Source organism: Athene noctua, chromosome 1 (assembly GCF_965140245.1).
Source record: "Athene noctua chromosome 1, bAthNoc1.hap1.1, whole genome shotgun sequence".
In the NCBI taxonomy this organism is placed as follows: domain Eukaryota; kingdom Metazoa; phylum Chordata; class Aves; order Strigiformes; family Strigidae; genus Athene; species Athene noctua.
The window spans coordinates 240,217,477-240,240,187 of record NC_134037.1 but is presented as its reverse complement, the minus strand read 5'-3'; the positions used below and the strand labels follow the sequence as shown (position 1 = coordinate 240,240,187).

The following is a 22,711-nucleotide window of genomic DNA, read 5'->3' as shown; positions in this document are numbered from 1 at the left end:
AATGACCCACTGTTCCTGTTAAATATCAGAGTGCCCTGATAAATGAGACTGTCCCCAAAAAATGCAGAGAGCACTTTGCCAATTGACATGTAACCAGCTATGGGGAGAGGGGATCAAGAGTAGGTCTGAAAGCAATGTTTCATTTTACACAGGCAGAGAAGACATCTTTGAGCAGTGACTGTATACTTCTGCTGACCTAGGGTGAAATCAAGTGCACAGCTTTGGAGCATATTCAAAAGTCCATTTAATACCATTATGTTTGGGAAGATGAGAAAGGGCAAGTTTCTTGAGGAGTGACTGATAACATTTGCCAAAGAGAAAGAGGTTTTGATTCACAGATTTGTCACAGTTGATTTAAAATAGTACAGCTTTTTGACTGAGAGTGTACTTGCCTGAGATAGAGAGGGATGCTAACAAAAGGCAAAAAGTGGGTTTATTTGCAGTGGAATTCTGCCACATTTTTCCAACTGGGGGCAGGAATTCTCATAAATCGACAGCTGCAGAAGGCAGTTAATCCAAAGGCTAATCTCTGTCTGTCCAAATCGCTTACAGACATATTTGCACCACATACACGAGGATTTCTGTATGAATCTCAATGAAGACAAGGGGAAGAGAGCAGCCCATAGCGTGAATGGTTTGGGTGGGAGAGCGGGCCATGTAGAACACTCATGCTGTGCTGGCTTTCATGGTAGCCTTGCCTGGCAGCTCACTTGGCCGTATTTTGATGAATCATTCAAGCAGCTGCACTAGTCCTGTGCAAACCTGTAATGCTGAACCTTCAAAGCAAGCTGATTTTGCATTTCATTGTTCAGATCACCATAGAGACTATTAGGAAAGGCATTATCTACAGCAAAAAAGTTTACTTCGTTCAGTGTTCAATTCCAGACCCAATTTCCAGCTTTTACACTTGCATTTACATTTCCTCCTGTCAGCAGTCTCTCCTCCCTCTTCTTCTCTAGCTCACATTCTTTTCTACTTTCAGTTGCTCTGTATCTGTCATACCAAATCTCCTTCATGCCCTCTTTCTCTATATTTTTCTGTGCTTTCCTTCTCCCCAGCCTTGTGCAGGTACGGACCCAACTAGCAGAAGCTGAGAAAGTATTATACCAAGTAGGACAGTCTCAGTTCCATAGCAAATTAATGGTCATCTACAAGAAGAGCAGCTAAGGGCTTCAATCCATTCAGAACAGGGAGGTGTGGCAGTAAGAATAAATGAAAATCAAAGAAAACAAGAAAATCCTCCTTTTTTTAACCCAACATGATCAGACATTTAAAGAAGCAAGCAAGCATGCAAGCAAGCATACAAACCTCATACCAAACCCAAAACACTTGTTGAAGAGAAGGACAGGAACTAAACAAAATTTCCAGAGGACAATTAGCATTCACCTTTATGTGGCTTTTTGTAATTCTGTCTGTTGTGCAGCTCCAGTATCTCTGCTTGAACACAAGCACATGAGTTCATGGGTGCAAACCAGACACTGCTCCAAGAAGATCAATGACATAGTCGACTGAGTTAGTTTTTGTTGAAGGACCCCAGCTTCTTCCTATAGCGCCTACCTGCCCAAATCATGAAATTATTGTGTAGTGAAGAGATTTTAATGTTCCCTCTCTTAGATATGACGTGAGTGTTTGATGTGGAACATGCTGGCACTTATTGAAGACAAGAAAAATCCATCAGGTCTGAAGCAGTGAAGAGAAGAGGTCCTCATGGCTCCAGCAAATAGATAAAATGCATACTAAGGAGGCTATGTACACAGAAGAACAAGAGGTCCGTGTCAACGGACATTAAAACCACTCTTTGTTCAAGCTCCCTCAAACAGTGAACAGAGTATGAATAGATTGAATCTGCAAAGACACCAAAAATGCAACTCTCAGAGTCAGTTTTAAAAAAGAATTAGACAAACACTAAGGAAGGAAAAACAGACACCAAGATTTCTCAGAGTTGACAACTACCATTGTACACTACTGAAAGGCCTGGGGGAATTTGTGACCAGAAAACCAAACATTCAACAGTTAACGCTGGACATGTTACAAAACTCTCAAAATCAATAGGCAGTTTCTGCAGTCCTTGCAGCTCAAATAATTCCCATGTTACATAGGAGTTTGTAAGGATGACAGTTTATTTTCATGTTCTTAACTGGGAATAAGTCAGTACAAGAAAGAAAGAAAAGCTATTGTTTTCGTCCGAGCAGCTTCCATTTTTTCTGAGCAGGATTTTCCATTGTGTACTCACATGGCATTGGCAATCGAGGCAGCCTAATAAAAACGCACTGTCTTTTCACCCACTAACATGAACTGCACATACATATAGTTTTAAGTACTGTGTGTGCCCTTTTAACACATGTAGCATTCTTCCTGCTGTATTAGTCACGTTTTTTTTCTAACGTATTTATAATTTCAAGATTCAACAATTCACAGATAATGCTGACACACATGTTCAAAGTCAAATACACTTAACTTACTTTTAAGAGCATTACTGACTTAAAGGCTAAATTGAGGAAGTCTTATCACAAAATCCAGGGCAAAGCCAGCACATTTCATGAAGTTTCCTTACCTTTTTTCTTTGGAAGTTCACATCGAGTTTCATTGAGGCGCACTTGTTCAGTGTGTTCAGTCGTCTACAGGGCAAAGCAAATTCAAAAGATTAGCAGCCTCTGATTAAAGGGCATGACTTTTCATAAGTTCAAAAGCTTTTCCCTTATCTGTCTGTAGGGTGCCAATTGCATACAACAGGCTTTAGAAATGATACTAGTCATACTATTCCAGTCTATAAGACCACTGCGTTAAAAGGGAATCTTAGCTTCACATTACATGCTAGCCAGGTTTTATACATTGCTTTTGAATTCATAGACATTTAAGTACTTAGCAAAGGAAACAGGTATAAACAAACACCTCTGATGGCTGAGGAAATGACAAGAGAAGGAGGCAAGTTGTCTTCTGCAGAACCGTAACATAATTGTTCTAAAATGGGGACTTCAAAGCACTGCTAAAAGTCAAAAGGAAAAGATGCAGTTCCTCACTTTAGGCAGTTGGCACCTCATTTTAAAAGGTGACATAAAGAATAACTTTCAGCAGTTAGTTAAATATTTATCCACAGCCAATAGTTCTTTTCCCATACCTGTGGATGTTATAGACAAATTAGTTATAGACACTCAACATGTAACAACTCTAACATTTTAAAATAAATATTTTAAGTTGTTTTTGACCATGTTCATAATGATATTACCAGGGACTCTGTAAAGCCTCTCTCCTTAAATCCAGGGCTATCCCATGATGACAGTAGGTTGAAATGACAATCTGATAGAGATGGAAAATGAATGTGTGTGTGTGGCTATGTGCAGAGACAGTCAGAGGACAAGAAAACATGCTCTTTCAATAGAGAACCTACCATGCTAATCAAAATTGATTAGCTTTTATTTATACTTAAAGGTCCCAATTTATGAAACCATCCATCTTTTAAAAGGCTCGGTCTTTGTTTGATTATGAACACTTTCCAGATTTAGGGCTGAATTTCAAAATAAAGAGAGGCAGAGCGAGAGTGACGTGTGCCCACAACAATCTTCTGTAGGCTGCCTGCATCTCCTGTATCTTTGCAGCAAGAACTGCCCCTGTTGCTTCTGAGTCTCAGGAAGAGGCTGCAAATCTCCAGAACTGATAACATTTGTAATGTATGTGATAAGTTACAAGGACACATGAAAAAAAAGTATCCTGTCAGTAATATAATCTCTCACATACCATAAGAACATTATGGTATTAATGAAGATATTCCTCCCTGGAACTTCTAATATCAGAAATCCTTTCAACTTGCCACCAATAATAAAGAACCAGCCCACCAAATGTGGATCTTGCTTATAAAAAAATACTTCGCAAAACACCACCTGCTCATTTGTAGATAAAATACTCCTCCCTAAGTCAAGCCAATAAACCTATTATGCCGTATCAGAAAAGTCCTGTGCTCATCATATTAATGTGAGTATAATGCATGCACAAGCACACCCCACATGTATGATAGTAATATGCTTGAAATAAATTTAAGGCTTTGTGGCTCTGTAGCTATATCATCATCCTTCTGCCCACAAATCCTCTTCTGGGACTACATCTATCATTGCAAAGCTCATCTCTTGCCCAAACATGGAATTTTTCAACCCAAAGTTGCATTTTCTTGGGGCCCAGGGCTCAATAATGTTCAGCACTTCTTTAGAGTGCAAAATTTTTAAATGTATATATCAAAATCAATTACAAATATACAGAGGCACAAACACATTTTCAAATTATTCCAGCCCAACTTTATATCCTTGGAGACAGCTTCCTCTGAGGGGTGAACCAGAGGCTCAGATTAGAGTCCCTGCACCAGGACAGGCATTAGCTGGCCTGTGCTGAAGGGACAAGTTGGTAGCCGCGTTTCCTTACTGACGTGGCGCCGTGTGCCACCTAAGTGCTCATAGCTGCATATCTGAATCAAGCTCCTGCCATATCCTCACACCTTTACATGGTCAGCCGCCAGACCAGAGATGGAGAAGTTCTCCCTGCTTCCTTGACCTAAACGTGTTCTGCAAGGCTAACCAGGAGATAGGCATCAGCTAAATTCATGCCCAGAGGCTCAGAAATCCTGAGAAACCACTGCGTCCTCTCAAGCTGCTCATCAACCCTGAAAACCAAGCCATTGACTCTGCCTGCCTTACCTCCACAAGAGCAGGCACAGAAGAAACTCTCCTGAGAAAGAGGGCTGTCTCCACAGCAGTCCCTGGCAGGTGATCTTGGCAACTGCTTCCTCACCAGTTCATTAAAAACCTCTATACTTACTACCTATTTGCAGTTGTTAAGGAGAAGATGTAGAAAACCACATTTTAAGTACAGGGACCAGTGCTCCTTCCATTCACTATGGTGTCAGTTGCCTTCTAAAAACCAAGGAGCAAGCCATGAACTTCAGGAGCAGGAAGACAAGGAAGCAACAGCCCTTGATGTACCCTTTGCCCTGTCTGCACCCAAGTACTTGGTGTGGGTGTCCAGCTGACAGCAGAAAGTGTCATGGCATTTATATCAAGAAGGGCCATTTCTTCGGCACAAAAAGGTGCAGAAAGCACATGATCAAGCCAGGAAGACCATCCAAAGCCATTGCTTCCCACTAACAGCATCCAAGAGCGAGATCGTTTCAGCAGGGACAGGGAGGACATCTCTATGAAAGTGAGTATTGTTACTTAAACTGGAGGCTTGGGAAGCCACACCATCATCCTGGCTGCTTTCTAACCTGGCTTTCTATGAAGAACTTGCTCCATCAAAAACAAAACTACCTTTTACTGGGTGCCAGGAGCTCAACCTCAGATTTTAAATTCACCCATCTACAAAATATCAGCATGCTCTCTGGGGCTCTTCCAGTGCTGTGGAAAGATTTGCCAGTGAAATTAGAGAACCGATGATGATATTTGTGAGCTTGCCTGGTACTAACAACTCAAATCAAAGCCAGTCTGTTTCAACTTCTTTTGCCTTGTTGATGTGCCAGTGGCGGCAGAAAGCTTTTCTCATCTGCTTAAAGTCGTTAGATGACTGACAGCCAAGTCCTCAGCAAATTTTTCAAAAAACAAAAAATAAAAGTCTCTGGCTACAAAAGGCTGCCACCAATGTCCCAGCCAAAGTGAGAGATGCACTATACTTTCATGTCACTGCTTAAAAACATGGGAAAAGGCTGCCTGTTTGTAATGTTAACTAAGCACAAGATCCAGACTCAAGAAAAGGTGGGAAAAACTACATTAAATAAACACAAGAGAGGTGGCTATATAAAAGCCACATCATCTAGGATGCATCTGAATGCTTGCCTGGAAGACTCTGCAATGTTCAGGGGAAGCCTGCAAAATATTTACTACAGCACGTGCTTTACTGATAATTTTGTTTCTTCTCCAGGCCATCACAGATAAACACTACTTCTATGGTTTAACACTTATCTCTACAGTGAAACATCATCTCCATGTTGAAAAGTGTCCCTTGAAAAAATACTAATGAATTGTAAATAGTAAATAAATAATCTCCAGCTAGTCCATGGACATGTCTGAGACATCTTGGGAGATCTAAGACAACAACGGACACAGGTATTTAGGGTTCTGAAGTCCAAACCCAGTGCTATAATTATTAACTCTCATGATGGAAGTTCTTCAGAAGCAGGAAATTTCTGACTTTCACACCCTACACAGCACTAAGCAGTGTTTACAAGTAGATACAAGCTTGTAGCAATACAGGATTCAATTAGGAAAACCTTGTGAGGGACCTGTTGCCCTGCTTGAAGAACCATCCAGATAATAGGAAGACAACTTTGAAGTGACTTGGAGCTCCATGCATTCCCCTGGACTTGTCCTGCAGCAGCTTCCAAGCAGCTGGTGGGGAATGCAGCCAGGGGCACTGGCTGGTGATGCAGGAGGAGTCACCATGGGGAGGAGTAGCATGGACAGCACACTGTGTCCCTACCTTGGCAGATGTGCAAATGTCCCCTCTTACAGTTGTAAACCAGGCAAACACATTATCTAGTTCTATAAACTCCTCTCTGAGGGAAACATGACACTATTTCTTTGTTTTATTATTACTCCTAGTCAAGTTTAGGTGCTGCATACACATGCCCCTAGCTGGCTTCTTCTGGTGCTGTGGAATTCGGGACAAGGACATCCAGCTCCTTGTGCTGGGCTCTGCTGAGGTCTGAACACTAAATAAGGGTCCTTCCAGTACTGTCAGGGCAGGTGTGCGAAGATCACTCTGACATGTCCCTGCTCCACCAGTTTTGTGAGTCAAGAGAATAAGCTATTTTCCAGTCCTATCACTTTTTATCGCAGCTGCAAATGAGTTACCTTATAGGTTGCATGCTCATATGAGGTGAGTCAACTCTCCTTGAGGTCAATGTGAGCCATTCTACTGACTTCAGAGCAGGGGATTTCTGTACTGCATGTGGAGAGCTATCCATCTCCTAACGGCACATGGAGCAACATAACTCAGCAGACAGTACTGACTATACAGTCATAATTTCAAAACTCTAATGGTAGAAGGTCCCATGTACAGAGACCTTTGGGTTATTTACAAGCTATCTAAGAGACAGTAGCTATGGGAAAAAAGGCTGCTGGCTGCTTGGCACAGTTCAAATTTTAAGAGCTTGGTTTAGAGGCCTATGTATCAGACTGTTACATACTTGTTCTTTATATTCTTAGTCACTGTATTTATGTAAATATGAAAAGTACAACATAGCTTGGCTTTTCCCTCTCACCCTCTTATCACAGCGGCCACAAAAGTTCCCAGAGCAGATTTGGTTGCTGCTATTTTGGAAGTGACACAGAGATCCAGCTATAAAATTTTCATGCCCAATTATTATTTTGGCAGGCTGACAGCATTTGCCTGCAGATTGCATGGCAATTTTCTATTGTTCGTTACTCAATAAAATCTGAGTGGAATCTCTTGATAGATATGCCTCTAGCCCAAAGGCCTCAAATTTGGTCTTTCCTCTGCCAAATTTTAAAATGATATTGTAAACAGCACGAGTGTTAGTATCTCAAAAAGGTCACTGAAATCTTTTACAACAGAGACTCTTAGGCTTTCTGACTAAAATACTACCAGCTGCCTTAAAATCCAAAAAGGTTCCTCTGCATCTGTGCCTCATGTCATCCTGTACACTGCAATGCCGTAAGAAAACTGATTATAAAAGGAGATTGAGAGTCTGATATCAACCCACAAGAGCAGAGAAATTCAGTGTTTATGCTAGAACCATTACCATTCAGAGCTTAAACTCTGCTCAAACTGATTATCCTCTCTGGCATTCCAGCTTTAAAATTATCCTCCAAATAAAAATGAGAAACCTATTTTGTTCGGTACTATGGGCTGAATGCACTATTAGTCAGTGTGAAGGCTTGGTCATGCATAGCTGTGAGGGCAGTTTTGGGTGTTTGAAGAATGGAAGTTTGGCTCCCAACCTGGGAATTGGTGCATACAGAAATAATAACCAACCTTTTTTTTTATCTTTCTGTTTCATGAAAGTGCATCATAGCCTGGGTCACTCAGATGATCTACTGGCATGCACCTTGTAACACCACCACAGAGCAAAGCAAGGGCAGAAAACCAACCACAGTGGTCAGCCAAGCTGTGAGGATTTCCAGTACACTGGAAAACTTGGAAGGTGTTGGTTTGATAGCTAATACAATAACAAAGCTGGTACTGGGGGCAGTGGCTGACATGGTTTACTGTTTCTGATGGACCTGAATCTTGACATGTGGCACAATTGCTTTTTATGGGTCACTCTCAGCTAAAGGTTTGGAGCTGCTGAGTTACAGCATATTAAATGTCTGCAATCTGAAAACATAACCTGTACATAATACTTGTATTTATACCTGTCTCATATATGAAGTGTTATTCCCTTTTCAGATCTAAACTGTTTAAAAATCCCAACAAAAATTAAAGCCAACAGGTGGTGTCTTCTGAATAAAATCATTACAGAAAAAATTACTAGACAGTCATAAAACCCTTTATCTTTGAATAAAATAATTTGAAAAGATCTGTGTCTATGCTTATGTACTACAGGTCTCAGTAGTATCACTTTAGGCTAATATGAAGCATTTTGTCATGAGTGCATCTATCCATCTGTTGGTTTATTTTCCAAAGCATCATCTTTTAATAAAAGAGAAAAAAAATGTTTCTAGCTGTTCAGCTCACAAAGAAACCCTCATAAAAATATTGACCTAATGTAACTGTAGGTGTATCTGTGAGTCTACAGAGAGGCCAGAGGAGCAAGAGATGAGTTGTTCCCATTTAGCTGTGTAGGTGTTGGATGTCTGGTGAACATGACTGAAGTACTTCTGTTTCTATGATTCTCAGAAACCTTCTCTGGAGCCCTCACTCACAGACTGATTAATCCCTGCAATGCACAGTACGCTGTGCAGCGGAACAGCATACACTATCTGATGACTTTAGCCACAGTTGCAGAAGGGGAAATAGAGTTTTGTCCAGTTATCTTGATGTTGGTGTTGTGAAAATTTCCATAACATGTAATAAAGCCTGCTTGGTTAGGGGCCAGATGCTCCTTTGTCCTTACTGAAGAGCAGTGGAGCAGAACCCAGCCTGAGCTGAGCATAGGTGAAAGAAGAGGGGAACAATGCTTCTGCAGCATGGTTTTGCAAAACTACCACAGAATTGTTACTCTTGAGTCCTGGGGGACACTAATTGAGCAATGCAATACAGTATATTCATCACAGGCAGAGGATAAAAGGCTAGATAAACAGCAAACACAAGCGCTCTGGGAGGGCCAAACCAGTGATTAGTTGTAGCAGCTGTAGTAATGTGGGGTTCTGGTCCCACTCCTGCCAAAGGGAGAGTACCAAGGGAATAAGAGCAGCATGAAAACCACATCTGCTGTCAGAGAAAGTACTTGTTGAATTCTGTGCAATGAAGTTTCATCTTTTCTTCTGTGCTTGGACATAAGAGTTATTCGTGTGCAACTCAAATGTGACTCATTTATTTAGGGTTTGCTTATACTTCTGCTAGTTCTTTCTTAAAAGGCAGGTTTTTCAAACCCATTGGATTTGGGTCTTCTCCAATCATGTGATGTTTTCTATGAGTGTAGTAGGAGTCCTACTCCAGGATTTTCTTTAAGAAAAATTAATACAGAATGACAGCATTATAGGTATCATTTCTTAATTCATGTGGACAAGCAAATATCTCTGCTGCTGCTTCTGCTGGCATGTGAACAGTAACACATCAGCTCATGTTTTTAAATTATCAGAAAAGAAACTTCAGGTGTTATTTACCTGCAAAGAGGTTCTACAAGGTCCTTGTCAAGAAAATCATGGTCTTTCTTTACTGCAGCAATGTCAATGGGAAACTGGGAGTCTACAAAAGGAGACACAATATTAAGATTCCTGCTTGCTAGTCAAATCAAAATACATTGTCTATGTCTAAAATGCTTTGCATGTGCTTGCTCACTGAAATCTAGTATGACCAATTTCACTCAGCTCTGGTACCCTTCCAGCTGTGTCTGTGACCCTTTCAGTAATTTTTTTTTTTTTTTTTTTTGAACGTCCTGTGTACCAAAGAGACAGCAAGATTATTTAATTTTGAGTTTACTAAGGTATTCATTTGTTAGCTATTCTTTCTAGCACCTAGCACAAATGAATGAGATCAGAGAATTACCAACACACTTTCTTTATTCACATGAGCAACAAGGTTCTCCATTCCCATCACAGTGACTTAGTGAGTTATTTTCTAGACAGACTTTTCCCATGAAAGAGAAATGTTCTGCACTTTTGGATTTTAACACAGGTCCCAATAACAATGATTTCAGACAAAGGGTTACTCAAGTAACAGAGACAAAAAAAAAGAGCTGAATTATAACCCCCAATATTAGCTAAAAAGCCAGACGTGTTCTGGAAGCTGACATTTGTAATGCAAAGTGACATGGTTGCAACGTATTAATGGGCTCTGTAATGGTGGGACGGGTTCCAGCGCTGTGGCTGCTCTCCAGACTGCTCTGCCATGCTTAGGTACCGCAGCAGGACACTGGGACACAGGAACTGCAGCCAGCATTTTCAGACACTAAGTGCTTAACACTGACATAATAGATGCCTGTAAAAAGGACTTTGTTTTCAGAGACGCAGACTGTCTAGAGTGCATATTGACTGTACAGGAACTGTGGGACCCCAGAACAGGTTGTTTTTTGGAGGGAACATCCCTATGAGTTTGGCAGATAGCGGGCTCTCCTTTGGGGGGGTCAGTATTTGAGACTCGGATTATAAGGCAGACAGAAAAGTACTACAGGGCACCCAGAGGCTGTGGTAGATGCACACCTATGTCAGCTTTGGTCTGTCAGGTTTATTAGTCTTAGTTCCTTACTGGATTTAACAGAGCCTGCCTGGCTCTTATGGAGCCACCTGAGCATCTCTGCACAATGCTCCTAGTCCTCAGGCACCTGAGCAGCCCATCAGGAGTCAGCACCTGAGCCTTGAGGGACTACAGCCGACCATCAGAAGTCACGGAGATGTCCTTGGCATCATGCTCCCCACCGCCCTCAGCCCCACATGAGGGGATGGACAGCGTCTGAGCTGGCTCTCTGCAGAGCTGGCTCTGACTCATGAGGTTTCTTGGCCATCAATCCATGCATGGAGTTGTGCTGCCTCCAGACCCAAGCTGACCCTGGAAGGTGTCCAGCAGCGTTTGGCGGAGCTGAACTTCAACTAATAAGCCTGAGCAGGCCTGAGCTGGCTCTGTGTCTCTGGCAGAGAGAATATGCAGTTTGGGAAAAACAAGGATCAGCTGCAGTTTCCCTCTCAGCTAGGGAGAGCAGGAAAAACCCAGCTCCAGTCCCCAAACTGCTCCTGAATGTAGCATCAGTGCAACCACTCACCCTGACCTTGGGGACACCGCTTTCCTGGGCATGAACTTTACAGCTAGTAAGGGGACACAGACATTTGCTTTGAGTTAGCACCAAAATATTAGCTTTTCTTGCTTTGCAAATGTAAAATGCAGCTCAGATTACTCGCATTTGGTAACTTTGCAGAGATTTCAATTTTATTTTCAGTAATATTGAATTTTTCAGTAACTTTTACATCTTATTTTAGACACAGTTCAGGCAGTTTAAAAAAAAGACATGCATTTGGATTTTTTGTACTTGTTTTTGTTAACCTTTGAAGTTTACACAAACTATGTCCCTTTTTTTTTCTTCCAATGGCTACGAGGGCAAGAATCTTACTCTTCTTTAGTCACTGGTACGACTCCAGAAGCTGAGGCTTTGTGAAGCAGCCAGCCATGGCCATAACTCAGTCAAATGCAGAGTTGGCCGAGTACAAGCTCTTCTGGCAAGGGCCCACTGCACTTCTCAGTCACACAAAGAGGAGAAAAAACTACTTACCCTCATAGAATTGAGCATATTGGGGAAATCCAGCTGCACGTAACCAGTCACACGCTTCCTTTGCTTCGATTTCTGAGCAGAAAAAGTTCAGTTTGTTATTTTGCATTGGAAGTTCTTTTAAACTTTAAACTTCTTTTTAAACTTTAAAATAGAAGAGACGTGGTAGTAGGTATTTGTTGCTTAAAAGTACTGTCATCACTCTGAAGTATTTTTTTAATAGCATCAGAAAATAAAATAGAGTCCCTCAAGGAAATCCACCTGCCTCCACAAGACCCTGAGGTTTGCATAGCTGCTTGGTGACTGGGATGAAGTGTTGATCAAATCCACACAGAGGGAGAAGATGCACAGCCACTTCTTGTGGTCCTGTGTCCTATCCTCCCCCAAGGGTAAGTTGCTGAGTAGAGCGTAGATAAAGCAGAGTGGAAATGGGGTGACAGGGAACATGCACTGTGTTTTCTCCTGCTCTGATGCTTCTTGTAGAGAAAAATCCCATGTGAAAGTCACTGAAAGCTCTGCCAGGAAAACCTCAGTGCAGGTCGAATGCTACCAAAGGGACAATTGCACAGGTAGGATGTGCCTTCCTACCTTCAGCCATTTGAACTCCATTATGTAGACTCCCTCCACAGTCAGCAGAGAATCACCAAAGGGTGATTCATTTCACCTTAAAGTAGTGTCTAAAATAGGTGGAATAAATCACCTACTGACAATGCTTTTCTCTTGTGACTGCTAACAGAGGGAGAATAAACAGCTACAGGTATGTCGGTCCAGCTAAATAAAACAGATACAGGCAGTAGCTTCAAGCATAGGACCCGAGACTGCTTCACTCTTTAATTTTAATCCACTTCAGGCCTGTTTTGGACTGTTTCAGTTATCTATCAAGACAAATATTTTCTTGAGAAGGCTAGTTCTTAGCAGTGAGGAATCAGTCTGTGTCATCTTGTCCCTGCCTCTCCACTATTCAGTAAGTATGGACAGGATGCTGGATAAGGTTTCCCCTTTCATTGAGTAAGATGTATCCTACGCTTATGGAAGAGGTGGGCAATTATCAGCTGGACATGAGAATAGTCCCTCCTTCTTTTGGAGGTGACAGTAGGGATAGGTGAGAATGAGAAAATGGAAGAAAATCATGTTCAAGAGGGTGACTACATAAGACCTAAAGCTTTTTGCACAGGAGAGGCAGATCCACCCCATGCAATTACTAAAGCAGCATTAAATAGATGTCAGCTACACAAAAACAGAGGACACATTTTGAAGTGTCTCTAGCAAAACCAGCAGTCACACACAGAGTTATGAACCCAACCTCTGAGATGACTGATGCATGTTGACAGTAGGGTACCTCATTTTCTACCAAGCCCCATGGGCTCATTTTATGGAAAGCAGTGTGCCAGGACTGGCTCTGCCCAGCACCCGCACTGCCTGAATGTGCAGCTGCTCCCAGAGCAACTGGAGGAACAACTTAAAATAGAAGCTCACCCAGATAAATGTGGGTTTCTGGGGAAAACAGGGCAACATCTCTTTACTGCCCAGATTTGGATCAGGATCTACCACTTGAACAGTTTTGGTTTACAAGATCAAAGTCAAAACATGTATCTGCACCTTTTACATTTGCAAAATGCTAAGGAATGGAGTGTGCAGGCGTTGAAGAAAGTAGACATTTTACGTTGCGTAGTATTCAACCTGAATAAACCAGACAAGGGTTTTGGCACATTTGTGGTTGTAAAATCTAGGCAGCCATAATACAAAACCCTTAATATAAACCAAGCAATGGAACTGGGGAAAAAAAAACCAAAACAAAACACAGGCTCAGTTGCTCTACTGTTTTCTACTAAAATGCATTTTTTACATGGGAGATGCTGGCATGACTTTTTCCCCACATTCTGTTCCAATCACTCATTATACCCCTAATGACTTTACCCACTGAAGCTCATCATAAAACCTGCTTTGAACACACTCTACAGTATATGACCCACACACCTTTCTGCTCCTCTAAATACTGAGTCATTCCAGCAAATTTTGTTGAAGAAATCAAAATTCAGAATACAAAGTCTACATATCAAAAGCCCGATTTCCCAACGATGATTAGACAGCCACTAACAGCTCTGCAATGGCTGCAATCGTTAGCAGTGCTGAAAAGGATTTACCACCAGGTCTTCATTTGCTTTGACATTAGTTCATGTCAAGGCCAAAAAAAGGAGTATGAAAGTACATTCAGTTCTTAACACTGCACAAAAGAATGAACAGCTTACATAAAACGTGGCTCTCACTACTGCACATCTGTGTGCTGAAAGCACATCTCTATTATGTTCCAGTGAGACTGAATATTTTTATTAAATGCTTGGAAAAAAGACAAGTCTTTATACTTTTTTATTTTGCTTAATTCAATCTCATGAAACACAGATGAATCAATCCCATTTCAAAATGTATTTTACAACTCACAACAGCTGTACGTACATTCTAGCTTCATCTGTCCTGGAAGCACAACTAACAGAGGCTGTGGGTGATGGAGAATTCTGCCATTTAATGCTCTTATACGCTTATCATATTTCAATGTTTTTTGCAGTTGGCTGCTCAGAGGAGCTTGCTGAGGAATCTTCCTGTAGCCCAAGCGAGACCTAAAAAATCTCATGTTGCAGTGGGTGAATAATTGTAGGGAATAACCAAGGAAGTAAACCTCACCCTTTTGCTTGGTTTGTTTTTTGCTTTTGATTTTTTTTGTTTTGTTTTGTATGAGGGTCTTTGTAACACACTGTAACCAGTCAAAAAATGTTTTGACTGATTAACTTCTGTCTTCAAAACTTTGACTCCATCTTCTTCACGAAGGCATCTATGGGAAGTATTCTAATTTTCTGAATGATCACCTCAAACAAACAGATACAGCCTTGAATAAGATTTGCTAAGAAGTCAGCTCCCAGGACACTGGGTGTCAGACAAGTATCAGTGCCCAGTTCCCCCCCATACCTCTCTTTTCTTTTTGGTCTTATTCAGATGACAGCAGACGGGGAGAAGTGCAATGTGCTGCTGGCCCAGCCAAAACTACGACTTTGCTCTTATAAATGTTTTTTCCACTGGCTAAAGGCACCTGTTCCAGCCATTCCCCTCCCAGTTGCTCCTACAGTTGAGGTGAAAAGGCACAACCAAGGATTTACTCCTCAGCAGGCACCAAAGGTGATTTCTATTATCTCACTCCAGTTCAGAATGCATTACAGATGCTTTCATTACTGGATATTGCAATGCTTAAAACATAATTTGAGATTCTCAGTTTAACCCTCTCTTTCTGTGCACATACTGACATAGTTGCTTTGTTACCTTCTAGTTAAACATCAGCGAAGACTTCTTTGAGAAGGGATGTGTACAGCACCAAAAAGACCTCCCTGTCAATGAAGGGTTGCAGAAATGCTTTGGGCAGTGTTGGTCCTGTTCTGTTCCCATGTTCAGGCTAACACAGGGGTCTGAACCAGCCTGCAGCAGCTGCACCACCCTGGTGCAACCCTGAAGGATCTGGAAAACTACATGTGTTCACAGGTGGCTCTAAGACAGCTTGTCAACAGCACAGAGAAGGGCTGTCACACTGAGAAGAGTGATTTTAGAGAGGACATGGCTTGTAGTTTTGTGCTTAAGGCTGACAGGAGGAGCCACAGCTCCTTCCAGAAGCACATGAGCCACCACCAACCCACAAGCATCATCTCCCCTGGTGTGACCAAAAGGCTGCTCACCCCAGCACACCTGATGGTGGGTTTGTCTTTATGCACTACTCCTCTGCTCTGCTGATGGAAAAAAAGTTAGGGATAATTTATCTACTGCTTTCCACTTGCTTGTGCAGCAGTTAATAACAATCATTAATTATTAAGGCTAGGTAATAATTCAGTCACAAGTATTGACAAGTATCATCATGTCTTACAGTACAAGGTTTTTTTTCAGTTTTTAGTTGAAGCTTGACAGGAAACAATTTTCTCTTTTCCATTTCACACTTTTCTACCAGTAGCAAGGTATAGCTGAGATCCACACATGCAGACCTTCAGGCACATTTCTGGGGAGAATGGGGTGATTAACTCCTCATGGCCTCCATATCCCCCTCATCTAACAGCTCTCCCCAAGAGGTATGTCCAAAGTCCCCTGCACACAGATGCTGCTGCTGCTCTTCCTTGCATCTTGCCCCAGAGGCCCCCCACAAGTTGCACCTATTTCTCTGAAACCTTTCAGTGCCCATATGTAAACAACAACTTAAAATCTCATCACACACCTCTTTGCCAAGCCTTTTTTTTTTTTTTTACTATGGGATTGTGTCTTAATCTTTTCTCATAGAGTTGTCCCACTGTGTATTAAATTAAATGTTTATCAGAGGTACTGATACGGTAGCCCAAAGCACAGATCACACAGCAGAGACTTAAGTGCAAATCTCTGATCAATTTTTTAATTTATTTAGGATGTAAGTAGAGCAAAATAAGGAGAGAGAGGTTCACCCCGGAAACATGACAGATGTTCAGAGCACAGCTGGAACTTGGCTTTGAGTCCATCTCTAGTGTTAAGCAGGTTTGAGCTTGTCACTCACAGACCATGTGGGTGCTCTGGCTATTCTAGGGCTGAAATGGAGACAGTTGCTTGCAGTCTTTCTCTCTCTTCCAACACTTTCTCTGATTCTTCACAACCTGCTTTGATGGTGCCCAGCACCAGAGGAAGACTCTAGTAGCCAGATGCCACCAAAGGGGACATCCTGCCCTGCCTACCCCATGCCAGCTGGCTCCTTCTCCTGCTTCCCTTTGTGCCTTACCAGCTCTTGGCTAACCCTCTGGAGATCTAGCTAGAAAACTAACGCCCGAAACTGGGAACAGACTGCTGTTGGATTAGCAAGCTGACCCAGACCCTCTAAGGGTCCTGTTTAGTCCACATTAGGTGCATTTTAATGAGTCCCATAAAACCAAACCACTGGGACAGTCCTTCCTCATGTGAAAGAAGGCAGGAGAACTGTCTAGAATGTGTTTGGGGAAAATTTCTCTGTCAAGAGAAAATCATGTAAGTAAATTAATTTTCTAGCTTGGGGCCTTATCACTGTTCATGAATATTGGTGCTAAAACCTAGATACTACAGTCCTTTCCCTTTTTCTGTCTAGACATCAGCATTTCATCTTATTTCTGCCTTTCTGCCACTCTCCCTCTGTCTCTTCTATCTTCTGTTTTGGTGTTTCTCCCTTTTTTAAAACTGTATTTTTTATTTAAGATTCAGATATCCCTTTGCACAATGCAGTGAAAGAAATAGAAACTAGAATAAATAAGGTACATAATTACCTCATCTATTGTGTTTATGCCAACTTTATGTGATAATCTTTATTATTAATCTGTCTGTAACAAATCACTGTTTATGCTCATTTTATTATTTCCCCTGTATTGCTCACCACTTAAATCTAACTTACTAGGCTTAAGATAAAATATCTGGAAGTGCTAGAGAAAATTATTAAAGTCATTAGGAAGGAGTGCATTTTACTGTGAAGCTGCATCAGTGAGCTCCAGTGGCCATCCCAAGTTGGTCTGTTAGGATGAAGAGGTCTCAGTCTTGCAAGTGTCTGGGAGTAGAGTACCAGCTTCATTACAGCTCACAGGGTTTGCAGGTAGCCCGGTGCTACACTTTACATTAACTTTTGGTCCTTGTCTTACTCCCTTCTTCAAAAGGAGTAAAACTGTTGGGGTGACAGAGTTTGTACTGCATCTTCCAGAAGAACATCTACCTGGCATTTTAGGGTCAGTGTGGAGGCTGGGTTTAATAACACCTTTTAATTTCAGGAGCTGCTGTGGACCTGTGTGAAAGGTGAAGCAGAGAATACTCCTGGGGAAGAAACACTTATCATGTCTTACACCTGAGGCATGCTCAAGGCAGCCATAGACACTGTGTGGGAGAGCTTCAGCCTTGCCTCTCTGGTTTTGATGCGCCCCTTGTGTCCCATACACCTGTCATGTCTCCAGCAAGCCACGATCCACTAGCCTGATGTCTTCCCGGAAGAGCACTCATGAGGTCAGATGGGATCTGTCAGAAAGTTCAGTTCAGGCTGAAGCTGTATGAGAATGGGTCTAGCATGTTTCAGCTTCTTCTTGCAGCCCAGTCTAAGATACTTCAATGGCTGCCATTGCTCTCCTGCCCCTACACCCCACAGTCTTTAGGATACCTATCTGTGTAACTCTTATTATTTTACAGATGGGGATTTAAAGCACTTCAGAGTACATAAGCAGGTTAGAGATAAGGTTTGTGGGGATTAGGTGCCTGACTCCTTTAACTGCCCATAAAAATATGACTATGTCACTCCTCACTTACTAATACCCTTAGAAATTTGGTCTGTCCAGACCAATTCCCAAATTTCTGATACCTAAACCCATCACTCCATTGTCACTCAGCTACTGTGTAACACTGAAGGCTGGTAGATTTCTATTGACTGGCATTCGCAAAGCTACTTCAGAGCTAAGAAATTAGATGACAGTAGGGTAAAGATGTTCAATTTGTAAAGAATGGGAAAATATTTGTAAATATGACTTTCCAAGGTCACAGAGGAAATTCACAGCAAAACAGTCTCACATCTATAGCTTGCAAGGAGCAGGTTAATAACTTAACTACTAGATTATCATCTCACTACACTACTGCAAGCAGGTTGGTGTAGATCATGGAAAAATACAAAACTTCTCATATCCCCAAGGAAAAAGTCCCATGCAATTTAATAAAGACAGATGCAATTTTATATAACTTTTCATGTTGCACTGTACCAACCAGAATTCTTTGAAAGGGAGAAGTCTAAAGTTTTATTTATAGGATGGCATAAATTTTTGTGCAAAGGATATTGGTGTCTCTGAAATTATTTAGGCTTTTAGCATAATTTCCTGAGAACTCCATTTGAGGGAATTCTTCTAGGTAGAGGTATAATGGTTCACCCTATTCCTTTCAACTCCGTAGGACTTTTCCAGAAGAATTCCAATAATAATGCAAAGGTAATTGTACCATGCACCCATAAAATTACCATTTATAGTACAAATAGATCATAAATAAAATAAAACATAAGTATACAATGAATTTATATGATTTTACTACACTATGGTGTATACTCCTCAATAAATCTTGATAATAAGGTTTTCAAAAGTGGAATTTCATTGGAATTATTTTATATCATGCCATATAATTACTATTAGAGGCAAGGTTATGTTTTGCAAGCAAGAAACAAATAAAGCTGTCAAAGTGTTATTTTAATAGACCCTAAGCTTTTGCAGAATATTGCAGTACTAGTAATAATACAATAAAATATGGACCTTTTAAACTACTGTGGCTGAATATAATTCAAATGTCAATAGAAAAAGATCCTTTCAAGTTCATGAGTAGTTTCTTTATGTGTAATTCTTTACACTTGGTGAGTAATAGTCAGATGATGTCCATTCATGCTCTGATTTCTTAGAAAGGTTGAAAGTGAGAAGCATGATTATTTATGGACATGAAAAAAGATCTCATACACCGAGAGATTAAAAGATTGGGACTGTTTACCTTGGAGAGCAGATGAATAAGGAAGGGTTATGATAAAAGGGTACAAAATCAGGGGTAATATAAAAATAGGAAATTGGGAACTTCTACTCACTACCTTGCAGCACAAGGACAGGGAGATTAATGAAAGGGCCAAGGAATGAAAAAGAAGGAAGGCAGTCTGTACTGATAAAGTATTTTTTTTTAATACAATCTATAAAATTCATTGCCAAAGAACACTGGGATCAGGAAATGAGTGGTCTCAAAACTGAGCTGAAGTCTTATCTGACTACTCACTGATACCACAGATTTGGAAAAGGATTCTCCAGAATGGAATAAATGAAACCAAACTGAAGACAGTGTTACGAGTTTATTTTTTCCCGGTTTGATGACCCCTTATATAGCTTTTTCTTCTGAGCTACTGACATTTCTATTGCACATACATAGTCTGGGACTCTATCAAATGTTTATTTCAACCACTACAATAGTTATTTTGTTCCCTACTACAATCAAACTCTGCACAGCCCAGCTGGGACACTTCTTGCCAGCCTTTTATCTGGAGCAAGGCTGAATTTCCCAAGAAGAAAGGTGTGTTATTCCAGCAAGGCATTAGGAACCTAAGTCCCGCTTGGGTGAAAAGATTATGGTGAATTCCTTTCCAAAATTAATGGGATACTGATAAAACTGATAGGCCTGAGATTTATAGCAGGTTCATCAGGCATGAAACTTTACATATTTGGGAAAAGTGTCTGTATTAATATTTTTTATGTCTAGATCCCATCAGAGCTAGGTATACAACACAACGGTTTCCTCATGTTAATAACATGAAGACAGCTATGCAAATATCATCGCAACAACAGGGAAAACACTAGCAGTTTGCAGTGTAGGAGAGACCTTGTACAATATGCTATACTCCACAAGCATCTTCAAGCTGAGAGGTGACTCTCCAGGGCCACTAAAGCATACAGCACAACAAGCCAGCAGAGACACAGGGACACATTAAGACCTCAGGAGCAAGAAATAACCTGAGGGACTCCTAATTCAGAGTAATTAACCACCCTTCCAGACAACCATCACTGTCCCTAAGAGTCTTTATCATAAAATCAGTTCCATAGTGAAATCTCCCATTATGTAGACTTCTAAGTAACTCCCTCTGCTGAGGTAGAGGGTGTGCAGCACAACCAGGCACCATGAGAGTGCAATGAGATTTGGACACCAAGTTGTCTTAACATTTGAAAGTCTCAGACATAACATTAATAACACAGCAAAGATGTTTAATCGTGCCAGTTGATGCTGAAAAGTCACACCCATGTTATATGACTCAGCTATGCAATAAAAACAAGAGATTCAGGTCTTCCTTTGAGTGTCCCCTCAAGGTATCTGGTTGCTTATCATCATGATCATTTGTATTTACTGCTGGTTTCCCTTTCTCCTTTTCTTTCTGTGTCTTCTGGAGACATTTAAAACTACCTCTCTGCCATTCATTTCTCTGACATCTTTGCTACCCACTGTCCCACATGTCCACTCAGTTTATGCAACCTTACTCCATGCTAGTTTGTTTCCTTTTTTTTTTTTGCCATCTTCCTTTCAAATTCCTGAAACAAGATTTTAAATCCCTCCTAACCCCAAAAATATCTCCCTATCTATAAGTATCACTTCAAAATCACTTTTCTTTTAGCTTACAATTGATTTGCACTTTGTGATGACACTAATAAAACAATAACTTGCATCCCACATCTCATCTTGAGGCACTTTAAATGGTTATAAAAACTGATTCAAAAGTTATATATAGGGATCACTTCATCCCTGGGTGAAATGCAGCTGCATTAGGATGAAATGTGGCAGCTGCATACAAGAATGCTGCAGCAGTTTATGACAAGAAACAAGGGGAATACTTTATCCAGCTGAAACTACTAACAGGATTTATGAGACAGATAAAATTCAAATAATAGATATATATTGGGAGCTGACAAGGACACCAGGCTCTCCTCCCTTTAGTCTTAGGAAAAATACTCCGGTATTGCTAATGGGCAGAAGTGATTAAGAGCTTGGTTCCCTTCACATCCGCCCCCTTGCCCATTAGGATTTATATTCTTTTTCTTGCCTTCTGACAGCCCCCAGCACAGACTTGGAGGACTAAGTACCACCCATCCATTATTCAGTACCATGTTGCTCTTCCTACCTATTTGGCCTGCTGTTCAAAAACTAAGCACTGCTGACTTGAGAATTAACAGGGCTTTGATATATGAGCACTGTATGTCCACTGAAAAATGTGTTTGGCTAAAGGTCTGATAAATGGGACTCTTTAAGGACTTTAACATAAAATGTATTGTATTTTTAATGTGGAAGGAACATTATCAAATAGGTAGAGAAGGGGTAACAATCCCATCCCTTGGGATTTATTCCAAAACTTCGGGTTTCATAAAATCATGATGGGCCATATTTTGAAAACAGACTCGTATTATGAGTTTCTGCCTTTGGATTCCCAAGTTAAGAGATCTAGAAGGCATCTAATCTTCTACATATTATGGATCAAAGAGTAGCCTGAGGATCAAAACAGCTGCTGAGCTCATATTGAAAAGGGAAATATTGAGTCCAGTTGGTATTTAGAAAACCTTGAAGTGCATGCTTACTTGCCACCCAGATATGTTATAAAGTAATTTTTACAATGTACCATTGATAGTTCCATAACTAATAGATATTATTCATTATATATTCATGTAAGATATTCATGTAATATATTTCTGTTGGATCACTATATTTGAAGAGTGAAAGAGCAAGTGAGTGGCCCACGGGCTGCAAAGCAGCTTTGCAGAAAAGGACCTGGGGTCTGGTGGACACCAGCTTGAACATGAGTCAGCGATGTGCCCTTCTGCCAAGGAAGGCAGACAGCATGCTGGGCTGCATTAGGAGGAGTGTTGCCAGCAGGTCAAGGGAGGTGATCCTTCCCCTCTTCTCAGCACTGGTGAGTCCACGTCTGGGGTGCTGGGTCCAGATCTGGGCTCCCCAGTAAAAGGAAGATACAGATTTACTTGAGTGAGTCCAGCACAAGGCTATGAAGATGATTAAGGGATTGGAGCATCTGACAGATGAGGACAGGCTGAAAGAGCTGGGACTGTTAAGCCTGAGGAAGAGAAGTCTCGGGGGAATCTCATCTATGTGTATAAATATCTGGAGGGAGGGTGCAAAGAGGGAAGAGCCGGGATCTTCTCAGTGGTGCCCAGTGACAGGCAACTGGCACACACTGAAACACAGGAGGCTCCATCTGAACATCAGGAAACACTTTTTTACTGTGAAGGTGAATGAGAACTGGTACATGTTGCTCAGGGAGGTAGTAGAGGCTTCGTGCTTGGAGACATTAAA

The 22,711-nt window shown here is 41.2% G+C and overlaps 1 protein-coding gene across 7 annotated transcripts in view; it reads right to left on the bottom strand.

Moving 5' to 3' along the window:
- Positions 1–22,711, bottom strand: part of STARD13 (StAR related lipid transfer domain containing 13) — a 315,514-nt gene that overhangs the window by 25,799 nt on the left and 267,004 nt on the right. For 5 of the 7 annotated variants that reach the window (XM_074914327.1, XM_074914338.1, XM_074914346.1 and 2 more), the window contains 3 exons: positions 11,864–11,935; positions 9,768–9,849; positions 2,555–2,618 (listed from right to left, as the gene is read on the bottom strand). In XM_074914327.1, the coding sequence (XP_074770428.1) occupies positions 2,555–2,618; positions 9,768–9,849; positions 11,864–11,935 (218 nt within the window). The remainder of the gene's footprint in view (positions 1–2,554; positions 2,619–9,767; positions 9,850–11,863; positions 11,936–22,711) is intronic. The other 2 variants (XM_074914372.1, XM_074914363.1) reach the window with 1 other exon arrangement.